Source organism: Rattus rattus, chromosome 5 (assembly GCF_011064425.1).
Source record: "Rattus rattus isolate New Zealand chromosome 5, Rrattus_CSIRO_v1, whole genome shotgun sequence".
Classification (NCBI taxonomy): Eukaryota; Metazoa; Chordata; class Mammalia; order Rodentia; family Muridae; genus Rattus; species Rattus rattus.
Window position 1 is genome coordinate 48,527,431 of NC_046158.1, and position 20,746 is coordinate 48,548,176.

A 20,746-nucleotide genomic window follows, 5' to 3' on the forward strand; every position below is an offset into this window, starting at 1 on the left:
AGTTATTAGTTATCTCCTGTTATTTCCCCCACTTCCCAAATCAGAAGTGACTTCTGCGGTTGATGATATTCAAGAAACCTGTTAAATTAGCTTTAGAAGATTTCAACCTTAGTGTGTCCACTATGAATCAACATTGACTATGTAGAGATTTTTAAAAGTTAATAGTTTATTTTAAAGTCCATAATGATATTTGATTCTATTGTCTAGCAAATGTAAGAAATTAAAAAAAGGCTTTCCAGGTTGTCAGAATGGCATGGGGTGGAGACACTTGCCGTGCAAGCCTGGCTGCCTGTGTTTGATCCCTAGAACCTACATGAAAGTGGATGGAGAGACATGACTCCAAAGATTTGTCCTCTGATCCTCCCCCCCAACACATACACACACATAAACACACACACACACACACACACACACACACACACACACACACACACTTGTTTACAGAAAAAAAGAGAAGGCTTTCAACAGAAACGTACTTTCAGTCTTAAAGTCATTGTCTGCTAATGGTGAGTGGAACTAAGCAAGGGCTGGGTGAGGTTTTCGCCTCCTCAAGACAGTCTGGAATCATAACGGCTAGTTCCTGCAACTCTGTCATGTGTAGCAGTCCATTCTGAAACTCCTGCCCTCACTGCTCCTGCCACACACCTGCCCTGAGAAATCACACTAGCTTTTGACGGGAAGAGTAAGTGCCCTGAGTGATTTGGGAAGATCTTTTTTCTGTGCTACCTTTTAATCCTTTTGCTAAAGTAAAGCCAGTGAATTGGTCATCTCATATTTCTCTAGGAAATCAGGGTTTTAAATTTCAGTGCTAGATACAAATGAATGGTCAATTCTTAATTTTTAAAAATAGCATGCTTGATGAAGTTAAGTTTTATGATTTGTTGTATTTAAAGGCATCTATATTCACTTATTTAGACGAGGACCTATTAAACTTGGAATGGCCAAAATTACTCAAGTCGACTTTCCCCCTCGAGAAATCGTCACATATACAAAGGAAACTCAGACCCCGGTTACAGCTCAACCCAAAGAAGGTGAGTGTCGACCCGAGTGTGATGGTGTTAGACTGCGTTAGCTGGGTAAATGTGGAATATTCCTTCCTTTAATGCTTGACACCTAGTGGGGGCGGAGTGTGGTCTATGCACACATGGATGCACAGGGAGGCTACAGAGGGAGGATAGGTACCTGCCACCGAGCCTCCACAGTGCTGGAGTTAATAGGTACACACATGGGCTTCTGCCTGTGCTGTTGTTGTTGTTGTTGTTGCTGTTGTTGTCGTTGTTGTTTGGTTGGTTTTTGTTTTTTTGTTTTTTTGTTTTTTTAATGTGGATCTGGGGATTTGAACTTACGTCCTCATGCTTGCCATAGTAAGCACTCTTACTCACTGAGCCATCTTCCTAGCCCTATTTTTGACGTTTTCTTAGAGAATCATTATAAAACTAGTAATGCTTCACAGTTTCTGCATTTATATATCTTTTAAAAATCACATTGTAGGGCTGGAGAGGTCGCTCAGCAGTAAAGAGCACTGGCTGCTCTTCCAGAGGTCCTGAGTTCAATTCCCAGCAACCACATGGCAACCCACAAAACCATCTGTAACAGGATCTGATGCCCTTTTCTGTGATTAAAAAAAAAAAAAAATCACATTGTAATGAGCTCACAGATTAAAAACATCACACAGCTAAACTAATATAACCACTCAACCATTTACTAAGTCTTTTTTTTTTTTAATTATTTATTTAAGAATTTTAAATGCTGGAGAGATGACAGCTCACCAGTTGTGAGCTCTGGCTACTCTTTCAGAGGACCCAAGTTCAAGTCCCAGCACCCACATGGCAGCTGACAGCTGTCTGTAACTCCAGTTAGTTGCTGACACCCTTACACAGACATACAAGCAGGCAAAACACCAATGTACCTACAACAAAAATAAATCACTAAAATTCTTTTTTTAAGAATTTTTAAACTTTTTACTTGATTGAAATTTTAAATTCAGTCTTCATTTGTCACTGATGTGTACTTTTTGAGAAGTAGAAAAGCTTATGTTGTATTTCTGTGTCAAGCTTATTTCCAAAAGAGATTGTATGCCATGGTAAAGGAAACAAATTATTTTCTGTAGAATGTAATGTATTCTGATAATACTGTTGTTTTTATTCAAAGTAATAAGGACAATATTACCTTGAATAGCATTGGTAGAGTGCTTGCCTAGCATACATGAAGCCTTGGGTTCAATTCCCAGTACCACACAGATGAACATGTAAGCACTATATTTTAAGTTGAGGAGACATTTCTTTTCTTTTTATGGTTTTTCAAAACAGGGTTTCTATGTATAATAGCCCTGGAACCTGCTTTGTAGACCAGGCTAGCCTCAAACTCAGAGATCCACTTGCCTCTGCCTCCAGGTGCTAGAATTAAAGGCCTGTGCTTTTAAGTAGTATTTAATAGCTAATGACTCACATGCACAAAGAAATATGGTAGTTTTTTTTGACCAGCCAAACTAGTGAATTTATTTTTGCACATTAAAGAGACTTAAATAAGATTCTGAATATAAGTTCACCATCTCTTATCTAAAACTTTTGAGGAGATATATATATATATGGTTTTATAACCATTCAGCTTTTAGGAAAGCGGTAAAGTATATTACCATACATCAACACTCCAACAGAATCTTAGACATTGATGTTTCAGAAATAAGAGGTATAAGCATACTGAAATAGCTTTCCTCATGGTCATGTCAAGGTCAGTCACGACATATGTTAGGATTCTGGAGCCGTTGGCAGTTTGTGCATTTTGCACAAAGATTATGGGCCCATTATAAACTACTCTCTAATAATTCATGCACAGGGAACGTTTTTCCTATTATAGAAATTCAAGTGTGGCAATGCATACCTAAAGGAATTAATCACTGCTACCAACTTAGGAGAAATCTTACCTACCTGGGTAGTTAATTTTCTTGTTTCACTATGACAGCAACTACTGAGAAATATATTGTTTTTAAGTGTTGATTGTTGATGAAATTTGGATGAAAAGGTCTGATGAGTCCAGTACTTACTGAGTAGATCCTGATCACTATGTGATCTTAGGTGAAGACTATAGAGTCCACCTGTAGGATATCTGATGCCCTCTGACTTCTGTGGGCGCGCGCACACACACACACGCACGCACGCACGCGACACCACCACCACCACCACATCAACAACAATCCCAGACAAAGAAGCTAAAAGAAGAGGTGACTCTCAAGGCTTATCTGGTAGTAACTATTCCAAACCAAGTGTAACTGATCTAAGTTGTACTTTGTCTCTCGTGTTGCCACGAAACACCAAACTGTGTGTATTTATGACAGTAGCCTATACTAACTAGTTTTAATTTTTTATAACATTCTAATGCAACTATAGATAGATAATAAAATTTTATAAAACAATACCATCTCTTTTTCCACTATATCTCCTTTTAAAAATATTGACTACAGGTGCCAAGTTTATTGGTTTACAACTGTGGTTTAGCTACTCTTCAAAAGGGGAGTGTGGTTTAGACGGCATATTGGTTGTCTGCACCAGAGTAGGTCATTTCCGTGGTGATCTCTGAATAATGAGTGGGCACCTAAGCCTGCTCACTGATAATAGAGCAAATAGAATTCTTCTTCATTGACAGAAATGCAAGTGGCAAGGTGGGTAAACAGAGCCCATTCCAGAGGGTTGTCTGCTCCACAGTCTTTTTCAAGATTCCCTGTGGAGACTAGATTTAGAGGCTCATTTTACAGAAGTCCATGTTTGTTTATTTACAGTCTAGCCAGTGTTCATTGTGTTTAGAGTGTCTGCTGTCTTAGTTAAAGCTTGGAGAAGAATGAGAAGCACTCATACCATGAAGCCTTTATAGCCTTTGCAAGTACTTACAAAAATAAGATAATTTGTTTTTGTTTTTTTTTTTAATGTCATTACAGTTAACTTCATGTAGAAGTTTTAGAGACAAGAAGAAAAAAAAGGGGTTGGGGATTTAGCTCAGTGGTAGAGCGCTTGCCTAGGAAGCGCAAGGCCCTGGGTTCGATCCCCAGCTCCAAAAAAAAAAAAAAAAAAAAAAAAAAAGAAGAAAAAAAAATAAGATTTTTATAATGAAAGCACTTTGTGCTTAACTACATTCATTACTTTAACTGGCGCTCCTCCAACCAGCCAGGATGGTTACCATTTAATAGTCACAAATAGGAGTGTTGTGGTAGCATGTTTGCCCCACGTTCATGAAACATTGGGTTCAAGCCCCAGCACTGCAGTTGTTGTAAATTGTAATTATCTGAGAGAGAAAAAATTCACCATAAAAACAAAACAAAATCCCTGAAGTCACACACCTAGACTGTAACCTCGAATTCAGAAGGCAGTGTAGTCAGAGCAGGAGTAAAGTGAGTGAAAACTGGTCTTCAGTCTTACCAATTTCCTCTTATTTAAATGATTTCACTTCCCTATCAACACTAACCCTTTTAAAAGGCAGCTCCATTTCACTTTGTTTTCCTCTGTTCTGGCCATGCTCTTGCTGTCAAGTGCACTCTGGTGGTACTGTTTCTGAACCAAGGTGCTTCCCTGCCTTTCAGCGCCTGCTGTGAGTGAGATTGACTAAGGCCCTGTGACCACAGTCAATTCCCTTCCCTGCAGGTAAACAGCTTGCAGCAGGCAAGGACCACGCCCACAGGCATACTCCTCTTCCTCACTTCTGCCTTCACCTTTACAAGTTTTAACTCTTGAAAATAGCATTTTTTTCTTATCCACCTCTTTAGTGTAGATTTTGTTGATATATATATATATATATATATATTATTAAAGATATTTATTTAAAGTAGGAAGAAATCCTACGGGCTCTTTAACTAGCTTACTACGTCTTTGGAAGCTGTCCCTGGGATGTTAGCTGATGACCTATGTCTGCAGTGGGAGAAACCAGGGTCATAAGCAGAGCGGCCCGCCACTCAGTTCTTAACCGTTTCTGATCGACCACTTATTGGTTTAATGAACCAGATACTAACGTTGATTAGCATTTGTAATGTACAGAGGACTGTTATATGTAAACAACTTGTAATCTTTTGTTGTATAATGTTACTATCGGGGTTGGGGATTTAGCTCAGTGGTAGAGCGCTTGCCTAGCAAGCGCGAGGCCCTGGGTTCGGTCCCCAGCTCCTAAAAAAAAAAAAGAAAAGAAAAAAAAAAAAAGGATAATGTATGTTACTATCTTCAATCCACACTTCCCACGTGTACCAAATTTGTGGGCCTTCTAGTAAATAATATACTGTTAGCTTTATCTAAAATGAAGTGTATTTTGTGGCTTGAGGTTTTTTTTTTTTTGTTTTTTGGGGTTTCTTTGTTAGTTTGTTTTTGTTTTTTAGGTAGGGTAGCTTTGGCTGTTCTGGAATTTGATCTGTAGACCAGGCTAGCCTCAAACTCAGAGATCAACCTGCCCCTGCCTCCTGAGTGATGGGATCAAAGGCGTGCTTCACCACTGCCTGGCTCTAAAATGAAGTTTTAAAAATAGGCTCCAAAATAGTGTATTTAACAAATTAGTTTTAACCTTTAATATGTGAGAATGTAGGTAGAAGTGAAATTATGTCATTTATTCTTAATTTTGAACTAAGGATTTAAATCAGAATAAAACTATACCCCTAAAAATTATATTTAATAAGATTACAGATAACTAGATTACTAATGATACCAATATAGCCAAAATAAAATCTAGTTTTTCTATTTAAAGATGTGCTGAGGTGGCTGGAGAGATTGGTGATTAAGAGCACTGGTTGCTCCTCCAGCACTCCAGCTATCACGTGAGCACAGTCCCAGCAGGAGCCAACACACTCTTCTGGCCTCTGTATGTACTGCACATATATGGTGAGCAGACATGCATGCAGGCAAAACAGTCATACACATAAAATAAAGATTAAAAAAAGACAATGTTGAGACAAAATTCCATGTTAAAGTAGATGGTATATGCCTTCTACTTATTCTTTTCTTATCCCCCCAACATTATATCTAAATGTAAAATACTCATGATTAAAATGTCAGCTGTTTCCCATGTTGGAAATAAAAATTATTAAACAAATATAACTGATTCTATTCAAGATATAAAAAAAACAGAACTAAAAAAGGAATGAATCTTATCAATATACTGATACAACTTTGTTCCATTGGAGGCTGTCTTAAATATCCATTTGATTTGAAAGTATAAGAAGATAGATTCAGGGCTGGAGAGATGGTTTAGTGATTAAGGGCACTGGCTGCTCTTCAGAGGTCTTGAGTTCAATTCCCAGCAACCACATGGTGGCTCACAGCCATCTGTAATAGGATCTGATGCCCTCTTCTGCCTCAGATATACATGCCCATAGAGCACTCATACACATAAAATAAATAAATTAATATTTAAAAAGGTAGAAGAAAATGGATTCACAGGGCATGAGCAAGATGACTTAATGAGTAAAGATACTTTTGCTGCCAACCCTGATCCTGTCTTTGATCTCCAAGATCCACATTGTGGACTTTCCTCCATAAGTTATTTCCTGACTGGTTGCCAGTATTTATATTTCCTGAACAGCAGTACACTAGAGATGGGATTTATTAGCCGTATGCTGAAAATCATACGTGATTTATAAGCGGCAGTGTGTGTTTTTTATGGACTTTCTAAGATCTTGCATATTACTCTTTAAACACAGCTATTGTAGAATTAGTCACAAGTGAACTTTATGGCTGCTTAAGTGTGAATGGCGTGTAAATAAGAGAACCCGTTCAGAAGACATCTTCCTTCAGCTGAACAGAAGCCACCCACTTCACGGATGATTTAACTGATTAACCCACCACTCTGCTAATTGTTCTAGCAACTGGAATTTCACCCTTTGCTGTAGGTGCAGCTTAACTTACAGAACAGCTCTTATTCTCACCAAAATGCATCACAATTTTGGTGTTGTTTAACTTGAAGTAAAAATTCAGTGGTTCATTAAAGCTGGTTTTCACATGCATTGACAAGAGATGTGCCGTTTTAAAGTGACTGCTACCTCTCTGCAGTCTGCACTGCTCAGCTATAAGCTTAGCTTATCTCTCAGGGAAAGCTTGGAGCACGCAGTAATGAGTATTCATCAGTAAAGCGCTGTGGATGGCAGTCTTCTTGATCACTCAGTCTTCCAGCTTTGAGTCTCTTAGAGCTCACCATGTAACAGGGAGCATCTGAGGCAATCTTCACAACTGTGCTGTTGGATTTAGGGCCATATTAGTGGTCCTGTGGTTGTAAAAGTTATTAAGAAGGACATACTGACTCAGAGGACCATTCTTCTACTGTGTGTGTGTGTGTGTAGTAAATAACATACTATATATGTGTGTATGTGTGTATAGTATAGGTATATGTGTGTATAAGGTATATATACATATTCACACACACATATATACATGTATATACATATACATGTACATATATATCTACTATGTGTGTGTATATATATAGTAGGTAATTACTTAAAATATCCTCTAAAGCAAAAATAGTCTATTTTTGTAGAGTTTCTTTAGAGCAGCCTAATGTTTGCTTTTATATACTTGGAAAATTACTTAAATGACCTTTCTGAAACTTGGTTTAAGTACTAATTATAGTTTTTAAGTCCATGTTTAATATTGTAGAAAAGGCTATCTGTTCATTGACTCTAAAATGAAATCAAAGGGGTGTGTTTAAAGACTGGCTTCTGACCATCCACCTGTCTTTGCAAATGTGTAACAGACACACACAGATCAGTGACTGACACACTTTATCCACATTAATGTTTCAGAAGAAAAGAATGTCTGTAAACGAGATCTTTCCTGTTAAATATGCACATTAGGCAGTCACTTAACACTAAAATATGCTGACTATATGCATTACAGCAGGAATTTGACACCCATCTTTGGGAATGGTACTTAGGAGTGGTGTAGTACAACCGAGGAGAGGGAGGGGACGATATGGGCTGGAGTCTGTAATTTATAAGTCACCATGCTTGAGAAGGACTTTTCCAGGGTGACTTGTACATCCCTAGTTTTAGAATTACATACAGTGAACCTGGTAGTTAATAGAATTGATTAGGAAAGCCAATAGTATTAGGAAAAACTGAGGTACATTTTTTTCCTCATATTAAACGTAAAAAGAAGAGAAAAGAGAAAGAAACCCACAGTGCTATGAGAGCAACACTCTTATTAAATTATTCTAGAAGTCAGCTTATAAGTAAACGTAATTAAATTATTTCATTTCAGTATCCCTGCAGATTATCCTGTGGCAGAGTTGCATCCTAATGTTGGAACAGTACAAGATAGAGTCACCATCAGGCGCACTGTTTTCAGATTAATAATCCTTTGTGTATGAGAATTCATCTAAGAAGGAGTAGTGTCTTTCTGTTTCTCTATGTGATTATTTTGCCCAAAAAGAGCTTTCATTTTTTTAAGTAGCACAAAAGCTGTAATTGGCATGCTTTGTAAGGAAGTGTCAGTGCGCAAGAGAGTGGCGATCACTAAGAATTCTTCTACGTGTTCTTTCCCCTTTGCGCCACCGCCTCCTCAGCAGGGTCACTGAGATCACTAGCTTTTCTTGAAATGGCCATTTTCACTGGCAGGTGCATTATACCCTGTATTTTCAGATTGTTTTTCCATTCTGGATGTTTGGCAGGTTGATTGCTCTGGCTGCATTGACGGGGAAAGGGCTGACAAATGCGGCTGGGCTGGCTGAAAAGACAGTGATTACTGTTTTCCTTTGTGGCTGATTGAGGCCCTTGAAAGGAAAAATTTTAACCTTCACCATTTGGTTCAAAAGTATGAGCATATATTGAAATCACTCGTGCCATTTATCCCAGTTCTGTAAACTTGTCAGACGTAAAAATCGCTCAATTTCAAGTAATGTAGGATTGGCATACGTCATTATCATTCTGATTAAGTTGGAGGTTGTATCATTGTGTGCGTTATACAGTGTCATTTAAAGCTTTCTGTGCACAGGTACAGTTATATTTTTATTGCTTATACTATAGAGTTGGAAAGATTTTCTTACCTCTCTAAATCTAACACTGTGTGTGGTTTGGCAGCTGGTGTGGCCTACAAGCTGCATTTTGTTTGCAGGGTAAAGGCTTGTCTGTAGCCTCCTGGAGTGTGGGTAATTGCACAGGCTCACCATTGGGGAGAGACACAGGATTGGAAGCAGTCAAGCGGAAGAATGCTATGCCATCCCCTTGCCACCTTGCAGCAGAAAGACACAATCCCAGCAGTGCCATCTGGTTGCTGCTATCTAGTCAGATGGCCTGACTGCTGGGACCGTGGCTTGGCAGCTGGTTCCCATCCTTGACCGTTCTTTTGTGTAGGTTGTATGTGTGTGTGTTTTAGATCATTTTGTACATGGGTCAAGGAAATGACTATAACAGACAAGGAAAGTCCCCTGACTGAATAGGCTTTCATTACTGGAGATGTACTCTGTTGCAGATGCCTGCTGCCATTCTCTGATACACAACTAAGATGTGCGTGGACAGGAAAAATACATGCTTTTTTTTCTTTTTATGAATTCTACCTTGGTTTGTAGCAAGGAGATGGTAGGCCGAGTTATATAACATATATATACATATGTGTGTGTGTGTGTGTGTGTGTGTGTATATATATATATATATATATATGTATGTATGTATGTATGTATCCTATAACATTTTTAAATAAATTATTTCAAGTTATATACTAGTTTGGGGATTCATGAGATTTGATAATTTTTAAAAGTCTTATAAACATTGTATATATTCATTTATTTTTATTAAAATTAAAGAAAACTGTTTTAAGTGCTTATTGCCACATCACACAGTGATAGATAATGAGACTCGCATTTAAAATGACAGAATAGAAAATGTGATCTCAAAGCTATTATCTTTAAAATCTGCCTCTCAAATAGCAACCTGAGAGTTAATGTAAGCATCGTTATGTCCCAGGAAGACCCGTCAGACACTGATGGCTTCAGAGCACAAGTAAGCACCCGCTCTGTGGGCTGTTGTAGACATTTGATTTTCTTCATTCTGCCGCATTAATGTGTCAGCATGCTCTAGGAACTATGTAAGAGTCACATGTTGTTCTGTCTAGAGTAGTAACGCATGTAAGCTCAGACTTCCATGAAGGGTTCATTCTATTTATATCTTACATATGCTTTACACGGTTACCGAATAGGATAACTCTTGGTGAGGTACCACAGGTATCTTAAAGTTTCCGTTTCATTCTTGAAGTTGGTGCTGGTAAAATTCCCATTGTTTGTGGCCGTCTTTACAAGTGCTTCACCTTGAGGGAGCAGTGATGCCCCTGAGATCCTGCTTCAGAGCCAGTCAGCAGCTGTCTGTATTAACAAGTCTGTTTGTTGTTCAGATGAGGAGGAGGAAGATGACGTAGCAGCTCCTAAGCCTCCTGTTGAACCTGAAGAAGAGAAAATTTTAAAAAAAGACGAAGAGAATGATAGCAAAGGTATCTTAATATATTTACAGTTTTTTTTGTTTTGTTTTATATTTTGTTTTGCTGCTTCCTTTTAAAACTTGTTTTATTGTTGATGAGTTAAAGTAGAATAAAGTGCTCTAAGTCAAAGAGGTGAGTTTTATTTCAAAAGAATATGTGGCATTTCTTAAACCATATTATAATAGTGAGTTGACAGGATTTAATTTGCCTAAATCATACTTTAAAAACAAAAACAAAATGTTTTTTTCCAGCTCCCCCTCATGAACTAACTGAAGAAGAAAAGCAACAAATTTTACACTCAGAAGAATTTTTAAGTTTCTTTGACCATTCTACAAGAATTGTAGAAAGAGCCCTTTCTGAGCAGATTAACATCTTCTTTGACTACAGTGGGAGAGATTTGGAAGACAAAGAAGGGTAATGTTTAATTCCTAAGATCATAGCTTCTGCAGCCTTAAAAGTATGTCAATATTAAGAATGACACGTTATAACTGTCTTTTTCTGTAGGGAGATTCAAGCAGGTGCTAAGCTGTCATTAAATCGACAGTTTTTTGATGAGCGTTGGTCAAAGCATCGAGTTGTGAGTTGCTTGGATTGGTCATCCCAGGTAAAGTATAGAAATGAGGTTGTTGCAACTCACTTCTTAATTTAATTAGCATATAGCTTTGTTTTGGCTGCGGGACTTCTTGTAATTAAGTCAGTGTGTGTCATATTAAATAAGCAATACTGAGTGGTGGCTCTGCATTGCCATTGCTATGTTTACTTCCGGACCTTGGAAGGAAAAGTGAACTGCTTTTAGATTTGGATTTCAAGACAATGTTCAAACCCAATTTTGCTAATTTAATTGTCCACTAAACACTTGATGTAAAAATTAAACATTTTAAATGTTAAACTGTGCTAGTTTAAAATTAGATTAACATCGGTGAGTATGACTATGAAATTGATGTTTAGAACAACCTAATAGACAGTTAAGAACATAAACAGTTCTTATTATTCATACTTTTTTCCCCTCTTGATTCTTGTGAGCAGTATCCAGAATTACTTGTGGCTTCCTATAATAACAATGAAGAGGCTCCTCATGAGCCTGATGGCGTGGCCCTCGTGTGGAATATGAAGTACAAGAAAACTACCCCAGAGTACGTGTTCCACTGCCAGGTAAGATCGTCATCATCGTCATTCAGCTGTCTTCCCACGGTTAAGTATCCATTCATAAATTCAGACAAGTGCCTTTTTTCTTTCCCCATCAACATGATTTCATGGGATTGGCATTTACTAAACCACTCCATATTTGCAAACAGCTGTCACACACGGAGCTGAGCCCTCTCAGTTCAGCATGATCTGCCTTTTTCAGCTTTCCTAACATCTCTCCTACAGTGTTTAATCACACCTAAAGTCCTTTGCAGTCGTGACTTTCTGTTACCGTGACTGACCATATAGATGGAATCTTCTGGAATACGTCTTTCGCACAGGAAGTGGGACTTACTGCTGAATGTAATTAGACAGCAACTCCCCTGAATCTCTGAGACATGGCCTGAAGAATTGCAACTAAAGAATTTTAAGTAAAAACATGTGGTTGAAGTAGGAAGCAGATGTAGATTTTTTAAGTGGATTTAGCAAAAGTTAGGATAATTTAAAATCTTAATAGTGTCATAATTCAAAATAAACACTTCAAATCAAGGCTAATATATTCTTTACTGTCATATTACTGTCAGAGGTGAGTCACAGGCCAGCTGTGCTTCAAAAACTGTAATTGATGGAAGCAAGTTTTATTTTGTTTGATAATCATGTAAACATATAAAGATCATATTTGACTTGAACAAAAACTATAATTTTTTTCTTATAATATTAAAATAGCGTGGATTACTTTTAAAATTTCTAATACCTTAAGCAGTAGAGAGGGAAATATTTCAGACTGATTTGTTTTTCTAATTCACCAGACTTTTCTCACTTAAATCTTAAATACAAAAATTCTACTTTTTGCAGTCAGCTGTAATGTCTGCTACATTTGCAAAATTTCATCCAAATCTTGTTGTTGGAGGTACATACTCAGGCCAAATTGTGCTTTGGGATAACCGTAGCAATAAAAGAACCCCCGTCCAGAGAACACCACTGTCAGCTGCTGCACACACAGTAAGTAACTGGTCATCTCCTACACTGCTGCTTGCCTTCACCACCAACTATGGCGTCCCAGGAAAGTGACTTCCCAGCATGCTTCCTTGTATGTGCAAGGTACATATATCACGGAGTCATCTGTTTTCTAAGACAGCATCTTATTAATCAACAGAATAGCAACAAACGTCACGTTAAAGCTAAGTCAGTGATGGGATACTGCCCCAGCCATGTTCAAGATCCTAGGCTCACCTCCCAAGAGCAACTAACATAAGCTGTCAGCTTACAGAGCTGTCTGGATGTGAAATGGAGTGCCTGTAGTTAGACTGATTTTTTTTCTGAGTTTTGTTGTTGTTTGTTTGTAAATAACCTCTGAAAACTTTTATGCCTTTAGCACCCTGTCTACTGTGTAAATGTTGTTGGAACACAAAATGCTCATAATCTGATTAGCATCTCTACTGATGGAAAAATTTGCTCCTGGAGCTTGGACATGCTTTCCCATCCACAGGTAGGTTAAATTTAGGAACATGAAATTCTGAAGGAAATATTAGTTTTTAATTGTGTGTGTGTGCGTGTGCGTGTGTGTGTATCCTAGTGTGCATTTTATCATAAGCTATTTTTATACTATTGCACAGATTATAAACCAAGTGCGTTGATAATTTAAATATATCTTATCAAAGCTTTTTAATTTAACTGAGGTAGGTTTATATTACTAGTATGTTAAAACAATAGCATACAAACTAGTTAAAACTAGACGCTTTTTAATAAAATTTGAAATTAAAGCTCTACAAATTAATTTTCTCATTTTTTTCAATGTAGGATAGCATGGAGTTGGTTCATAAACAGTCAAAGGCAGTAGCTGTAACATCTATGTCTTTCCCTGTTGGAGACGTCAACAACTTTGTTGTGGGCAGTGAAGAAGGTTCTGTGTATACAGCATGCCGCCATGGCAGGTAAACCTAGTAAGAATTAGCTGTTGTTTAAAGTTTCCCCTGAGTCATCTCATTGAAACAACTTGTTCCTTATTTTAAGTAGAATCCTCTCCTAGACTTGGGACATTAAATTTGGGCACCAAAAACTTGAGTTAATTTTTTTAAAACTGTAGTAGTTTGGATTCATGTCTCCTTGGATTGTGTGGGTTGCAGTATGTTGTAGGGATCTGTGTGCACATGCTCACAGAAGTTACTGGTAGGAGGTGTGTTCAGTAATTAGAAATGCAGTACGTATGCTCCACACATTGGCCTTCAGGCTTATGAATGTGATTGTCACCTGTTTTCTGTTAGGTTCATTCAAACTTTGAATTTTACTCTGAGCCTACTGATAATGGTATAGCAATGTCACTACATATGTTAAACTGACTAATAGTTCTCCTACTGTTCGGTCTGTTTTGAAATTGTCTAGCTGTCCTTTGAAAACATTGACATCTGGACCTCATTTCCAGTACAGATTGCCTTCATTTCAAAGCTTTTGATTTAAATTAGTCCAGATTGTTTCCTACACTGCATCCTTATACAGCATCCCCACACAGAATCCCTACACAGCATCCCTACACAGCATCCCTACACAGCATCCCCACACAGCATCCCTACACAGCTTCCTTATACAGCTTCTTTACACAGCATTCCTACACTGCATCCTTATACAGCATCCCCATACAGCATCCCTACACAGCATCCCTACACAGCTTCCTTATACAGCATCCCTGCACTGCATCCCTACACAGCATCCCTACACAGCATCCCTACACAGCATCCCTACACAGCATCCCTACACTGCATCCCCACACAGCATCCCTACACAGCATCCCTACACAGCATCCCTACACAGCATCCTTATACAGCATCCTTATACAGCATTCCTACACAGCATCCCTACACAGCATCCCTACACACAATTCTTTGTCCTTTTTTTTACCACTGAGGAATATGGTCTTTTGAGTTCTCTTGTCGACAGCATGGTGTTTATGGCTGTAAAATGTCCCTGCTATACTAGTAATGTTACCACATCTGAACAGAGTGGCATTTGGCATAAGTTAGGTTGTTGAACTATGAACATAGAATTGTGTTTGAAATTAAGTCAAGATATGCTGTATAAATGATAATATTGGCTGGGTGTGATGTTGCGGGCATTGTATCTCAATACTCTGGAGGCCGAGTTTTGAAGCTCGTCCAGCCTACATAGTATGTTCCAGAGCAGCTCAGGCTACATAGATTTGTCTTAAAAGTGAATAAGTAAAAATGTTAAGAAATTAGTATATGGTATACTTCTAAGAGAGGTCCCTAACATGTTGGCTTTTATGAAATAGCAAAGCCGGAATCAGTGAGATGTTTGAGGGACACCAGGGACCCATCACGGGAATCCACTGTCACGCAGCTGTTGGCGCAGTAGACTTCTCACATCTGTTCGTCACTTCGTCTTTTGACTGGACAGTAAAACTTTGGACAACTAAGGTACCTGAAACACAACATTCTGCTCATTTGGTCAGTTTCCTGACACAAGGTGGTGCTCTAATACTGCAGGGAAAGACTTGGCTTAGGTCTTAGCCAGATTGGAGTTGTTTCCCAGTCAGTAGGACCCAGTGTAACAAATACGATGGTCCCACAAACAGTTGAAGAATAGGCTTCCTCCCACTTCAGACTTCTCAAGCAAAGATCTGTTTACTCTGAATTGTGTTGGGGAGAAGGCCCTGGTATTCCCTATACTCCCTCATATAATTTCATCCAGCTCCACACAAAAGCCATTCATTTGCTCTGTGGAGAGCTAAGAGACTTAATTCAGGACTGCAGTGGTTCATAGAGGTGATGAGAAATAGAAAACAGAAACCATTTGCAGGAAGTCCTATACAATAAGACTACACAGTAAACTTGAGTCATTAAATCATTGTGAAGGTACACGTGTGTTTGGTTTTTTAGTGTAGTATAACTAACTTTGTTTATTGAAGCTTAGTAAACTGGTTACTTTGAAATACGTACTTAGTGATGAAACTGTTTCCTGTTCGTGTTTCCTGTTCCTCCAGTAATTCCAGTGAGTGTAGCTTGGCTTGGCCAGTGACAATCTCAAAGACAAAGATAGACTCCGTCATTTTGCTCGGCCTTATTTATATTTAATTTTAACTTGCTTGCTTTCAGGTCCTCTGCACAACCGTAGTGTTGCTAGTAAAACTGCACATTCAGTGTATCCTAGTCTATGTGGGCTGTGTTGAAAACCTGATTTTTCTTGTCAGTCTTCTTTATCTTAAACGTTGACTTTTTGACTCCTTCCCCATGGAACAAAGTTTAGAGACGTGCTGTGGTTCTTGAAGATCTTTTAGAAAGTCTAGTATTCTTAAGAGATGCTGTCTGCTGTAGTGAGCTCCTGGTTGTGTGCTTACTAAGTTCTGGCCTCAGCATCCAGAGTACACTTGCTGTTCACTCTTGTCCTGTCTTGGGCCCCACTCTCCGCCTAACATGAAATGGTTTAGAAAACAGCCTCGTAGAGCTTGCCCTCTAAAATTGAGCATTTTCAGCTTTGACATTAACAGACACAAAAATAGCACTTAAGTCTATGAAGGAGCTATCTAGGAAGTGCCTAACACACTGTCCAGCACATAAGAACATCTAATTAGTCTTCTCATCCATCCTTGGATCTTACAGTAGAGACCAGGTAGAGAAAGAAGAGTCTCGTAGCCATGAGCAAGACAAGCGTGATCTACAACTTATATATATGGGAAGATATACACTCCGCTAGTAAACCAGGCAAGATACAGAACTCCAAAGATAAAATCTACCATTTCCACATAGGCTTCAAAGATCCAGACAAGTTGTAAGATTTCTAGGTGTACTTTCTCATGCACTAGCCCTGTTGGCGTCAAGAGAGACATTGTATTTTTGACACATTCTTGGCCAGCTTCTTTCCTATTTTGGCTATTTGGTGACTGAGTGGTTGATTTTTAAATATCAGATTTTCGGTTTGCCAGCGTCCTTTAAATTTGAGTATACATTGGCAGGATGTGAAAATGAAGAGCCTGCCTTGCCTCCTCGAGAGTGAGCTCGCCTGTGAGAGCAGACCAATGGCTTCTAGGTAGACACTTCATTAATGGTTCATATTTTAGTTTCTCTGCTTCAACATAGAAGTTGGTTTTATTTATTTGTATTTGTATGTGATATATGTATTGTGTATGTGTGTGAATGCAGCTGTGCTTGTGCCGAAGTGCACAAGTACAAGTCTCAGGACAACTCCAGGGTGAATTTCTTCTGCTACTTACCAGATAGAGGGTAGGATTTGGATCCTCAGGCCTGTGCTCGGCACCTGTGTCCACACAGCCATCTTCCTGTTCCCAAAGAGATTTGGGTAAGAATGATAGGAAGGCATCTCTCTTTTTCTCTCTAATTAAGTTTGGTTATTTCTTTTATTTACTCTCAAATATGATATATATCTCTCCCTGCCAACACCCTTCCTAGTGGCCAAAGGATGAGCCAGTATAGAATAATACATTTTTATATCATATATGACCAAGAACCCCCTAAAATATTAACATAATTGTCTTGGCCTATGTTGTTTTTATATAGTTTAGTGATAGTACTCTTGTCTACTGTGTATGAGGTCCTGGGTTCAATCCCAGCTCAGGAAGAAAAGTAAAGACTAAGAATTACTATCTGTTAGTTTATCCTTCAGCAAACAGTTCCGTTCTGCAGTGGTCAAGCAGCCACATCTGCTAGGTGAATTTCTATCTATGGCCACACTGTGCACTCAGAGTCAACTGATTCAGACTTGAACTTCTGCCTCCTAGTTTAGTTGTTGCTATGTATCTACCTTTTAAATAATTAGATTGAGGTCCTGCTTGTGCTGAATAATGAGTAGTATACGTACTCATTGATAATGAATGCTAATCAATAACCAGACAGCGTCTTAAAATTGTATTAACAACATTATTCCAATTCTATTGAAGCTTTTATTTTTAAATTTTTTAGTTTTATTTATTTTACATGTGTGAGTGTTTTGTCTGTATGGATGTCTGTGGACTACATACAGACAGGCCCAGTGCTCTCAGAGGCCAGAAGAGGACACCAGACCCCCTGGAACTAAAGTTACAAATGGTTTTGAGCCACCATATGAATACTGGCAATTAAACCTAGGTCCTCTACCAAAGCAGCCAGTACTAAATTACACAGCCATCTCCTCAGGCCCCCATTTGAAGCTTGTAAAACACTTGCTCACATTTATACATTTAACAGACATGTGGGGTTGGGGATTTGGCTCAGTGGTAGAGTGCTTGCCTAGCATCCGTAAGGCCCTGGGTTCGGTCCCCAGCTCCGAAAAAAGAAAAAAACAAAAAACAAAAAAAACAGACATGTGAACAGGCCTTGTTTGTCCACCTCTCCTTTTTAAGTGCTCTCCTGCCCTAGGAGCTGAACCCCTATTAACTGGAAGAATGAGTCATTGGATGCTGCCATATCTCTGTGTTTGTTAAGATCTGGCTCTGCCCCAATTTGAGACATCTTCCGCTTTACTCTGTGTGTGAGTTTTGAGAGTGGGGTGCGGAGACTGCAGTCTGGCACTGCTCACATGCACTCTAAAACAGTCTCGAGTGTGAAGCACTCTAATCCCAGCCTCATGGTTCCAGTTCACAGACTGCTCTGGGTACTTTCTGACTTAAGCTATTCGCAGTGTCGGAAACACAGAAGTAAATGGTGACCATCCCCATATTGCTGAACTTCGTGTTATTGCTGCTTTGTTTTGATTTCGAAACAAGGTCTCTCTACGTAGCCCTGACAGTCCTGGGACTCAGCAGCCAGACCGAGCTGTCCTCAGACTCAGAGAGCTCTGCTGGCTTCTCCTCCAGGCACTGGCATTAAAGATGTGAGCCGCCATGCCTAGTTCTTTCACATTACTGAACTTCAACAAGTTGCTTCTGTGATAGTTAGAAGACACAGTTGAAATCTCAGGACACTAAACCGTAGAAGCAGATCAGTGAGTCTGGAAACAGCAGAGAGAATGCATGAGCAGTGACAGTTTCTTCAGGGTAGCTGGAAGATCAGGATTTGAGGTCTCACCCGGTCATCAGCTGATTGTCCCGGCACATCTCACCAGACTGTCCTAGGCCTAGTCTGAAGCATTGCTGGGAGATGGCATCTTACTGTGTGCAGTGTATATTCTGGTTTCACAACCATTTTCACTACGAGGTGGCAGGGTCAGCATTGTTAGTAGGGACATTCTGTAGAGTCATTTTTAGGTTTTGTGTAATCCACTTGCAACTTAAATTTTTCACAGTGCAATGTTTCAGTGGCCATCTTTAATCTGGTAGTGTGCCTGCTTAGTTCGAGCAACTATAGCATTAAACAGGGTTGCTTAGAGAAAGAAATGCTCCCTGGATGATGGTGTACGTCTTTTAATCAGGACTCTGGAGGCAGAGAAGGGAGGATCTCTGTGAGTTCAAAGCCAGTCTGGCCTACAGAGTGAATTCTGGGGCAGCCAGGGCCACACAGAGAATGTTGTCTCAAAAAAAAAAAAGAAAAAGAAAAAGAAAAATGTTCGCATAGTAGACAAGTTAAAATGAAAACTCGGTTTGAAACGGAGGGAAGGTCTGAGGGAAGGCAGGCTGGTGCTGCAGGCCCAGTTCCACCTGGGGGCACTACGCAGTAGTTCTCTACGGCCAGTGTCTCGCCTCCTTTGCATATTTAGAAACTCAATTTTGTCAGCTACTGGAATTGATTAGATGGGGGAATGCTGAATGTAACTAACAGGCTCCTAAGACACTGGTACATTGGAGAATGTCAATTTATTAATTTATAGTCAGAAACTTAACTGCCAGAAGGGCCCAGATAGTCCTGCTGGCCTGACCAGCTCATTGTTTCTCTGTAGACTACCCACATGGGAAGCCAAATTATAATCAGAAGATTGCTTGGTGAGCAAGGAATTAGAACAAAAGGAGTTTTATCATTTGAATATTCAGTGGCATCAAGCTAAGATAGCTTGATTCATTCATCTTCAAGTAAAGATAGCCGTGCCATGGGGTAGTTGATTCTCAATCTGTTGTGTGCGACTCCCTCTCTCCTGGGCGGTGCTGAAGTGGTGCTGTCTTCATTTGCCTTGTAAGACTCGTTCTCACTAATACACTCTGCAAAGATTGTCTTAATCAGGTAATATGGGAAGTTATTCCTGACCTTGGAATGATTTGTGTGTGTGGGTGTGTGTTTGTGTGTGTGTGTGTGTGTGGGTGTGAGAGAGAGAGAGAGAGAGAGAGAGGGAGAGAGAGAGAGAAGAGAGTGTGTGTGTGTGAGAGAGTGTGTGTGTAAGAGAGTGTGTGTGTGTGAGAGTGTGTGAGAGAGAGAGAATGTGTGTATATGAGAGTGTGTGTGTGTGTGTGTGAGAGAGAGTGTGTGTGTGTGTGTGTGTGTGTGAGTGTGTGTGTGTGTGTGTGAGAGAGAGAGAATGTGTGTGTATGAGTGTGTGTGTGTGAGAGAGAGTGTGTGTGTATGTGAGAGTGAGAGTGTGTGTGCGTGAGAGAGCGTGTGTATGTATGTGAGAGTGTGTGTGCGTGTGTGAGAGTGTGTGTATGTGTGTGTGAGTGTGTGTGCGTGAGAGAGAGAGCGCATGTGTGTGTGTGAGGAGAGAGAGTGTGTGTGTGTGTTTACTTGTGGGTATGTGTGCAGAAGCATGGGATCCCTGGTGCAGGAAGTTTACAGGAAGGGTATTGTCCTGGGCAAGGGCAGTACATGCTATTAACCCCTGCGCCTTCTCCAGCCCTGGAATTTCTTTTCAGGGAAACTTGTTTATTTCTCTTATCATCCAAATTGAGGGCATAGTTATTTCTAGTTCCCTGTGAATCCTGGTGTCTTGACTGTGGAGACTCTTGTTATTAGTCTAGAACGTCCCAGTTCGCCCAGCTTTGCAGACAACTGTCTGTATCAGGTTAGTGTTGCTGCTGTAGCAGCTTCTCACAGAGCGGCTTGAAATGACAGGAAGTTGTTGTCAGCTTAGGCGGCTGCTTAGCATCGGGAGCCTGAGAAAGTGTTCCATGCTTGTCTCCTAGCACCTAGGGAGTGGCAGGAATCCTTACTGTTCTTTGGCCTCAGCTGTGTTTGCTGCAGTCCCTGCCTTTATCATGAGCATGTGACGTTCTGAACCCATTTGCTTCGTTAGGTCTCTGCATCCACATTCTCACTGTTTAAGAATGCAGGTCATAGCAGCTGTAGCCAACCTGATCACTATAACCTGTGCAACTTGGTTAC

At 39.6% G+C, this 20,746-nt stretch overlaps 1 protein-coding gene across 2 annotated transcripts in view; it reads left to right on the forward strand.

Annotated features, from left to right (window-relative positions):
• Dync1i2 (dynein cytoplasmic 1 intermediate chain 2) overlaps positions 1–20,746 on the forward strand; it is a 49,711-nt gene that overhangs the window by 21,195 nt on the left and 7,770 nt on the right. For both annotated transcript variants that reach the window (XM_032903472.1, XM_032903471.1), the window contains 9 exons: positions 916–1,031; positions 10,347–10,442; positions 10,682–10,844; positions 10,935–11,034; positions 11,457–11,582; positions 12,411–12,557; positions 12,931–13,044; positions 13,356–13,489; positions 14,842–14,986. In XM_032903472.1, coding sequence (XP_032759363.1) covers positions 916–1,031; positions 10,347–10,442; positions 10,682–10,844; positions 10,935–11,034; positions 11,457–11,582; positions 12,411–12,557; positions 12,931–13,044; positions 13,356–13,489; positions 14,842–14,986 — 1,141 coding nt within the window. The remainder of the gene's footprint in view (positions 1–915; positions 1,032–10,346; positions 10,443–10,681; positions 10,845–10,934; positions 11,035–11,456; positions 11,583–12,410; positions 12,558–12,930; positions 13,045–13,355; positions 13,490–14,841; positions 14,987–20,746) is intronic.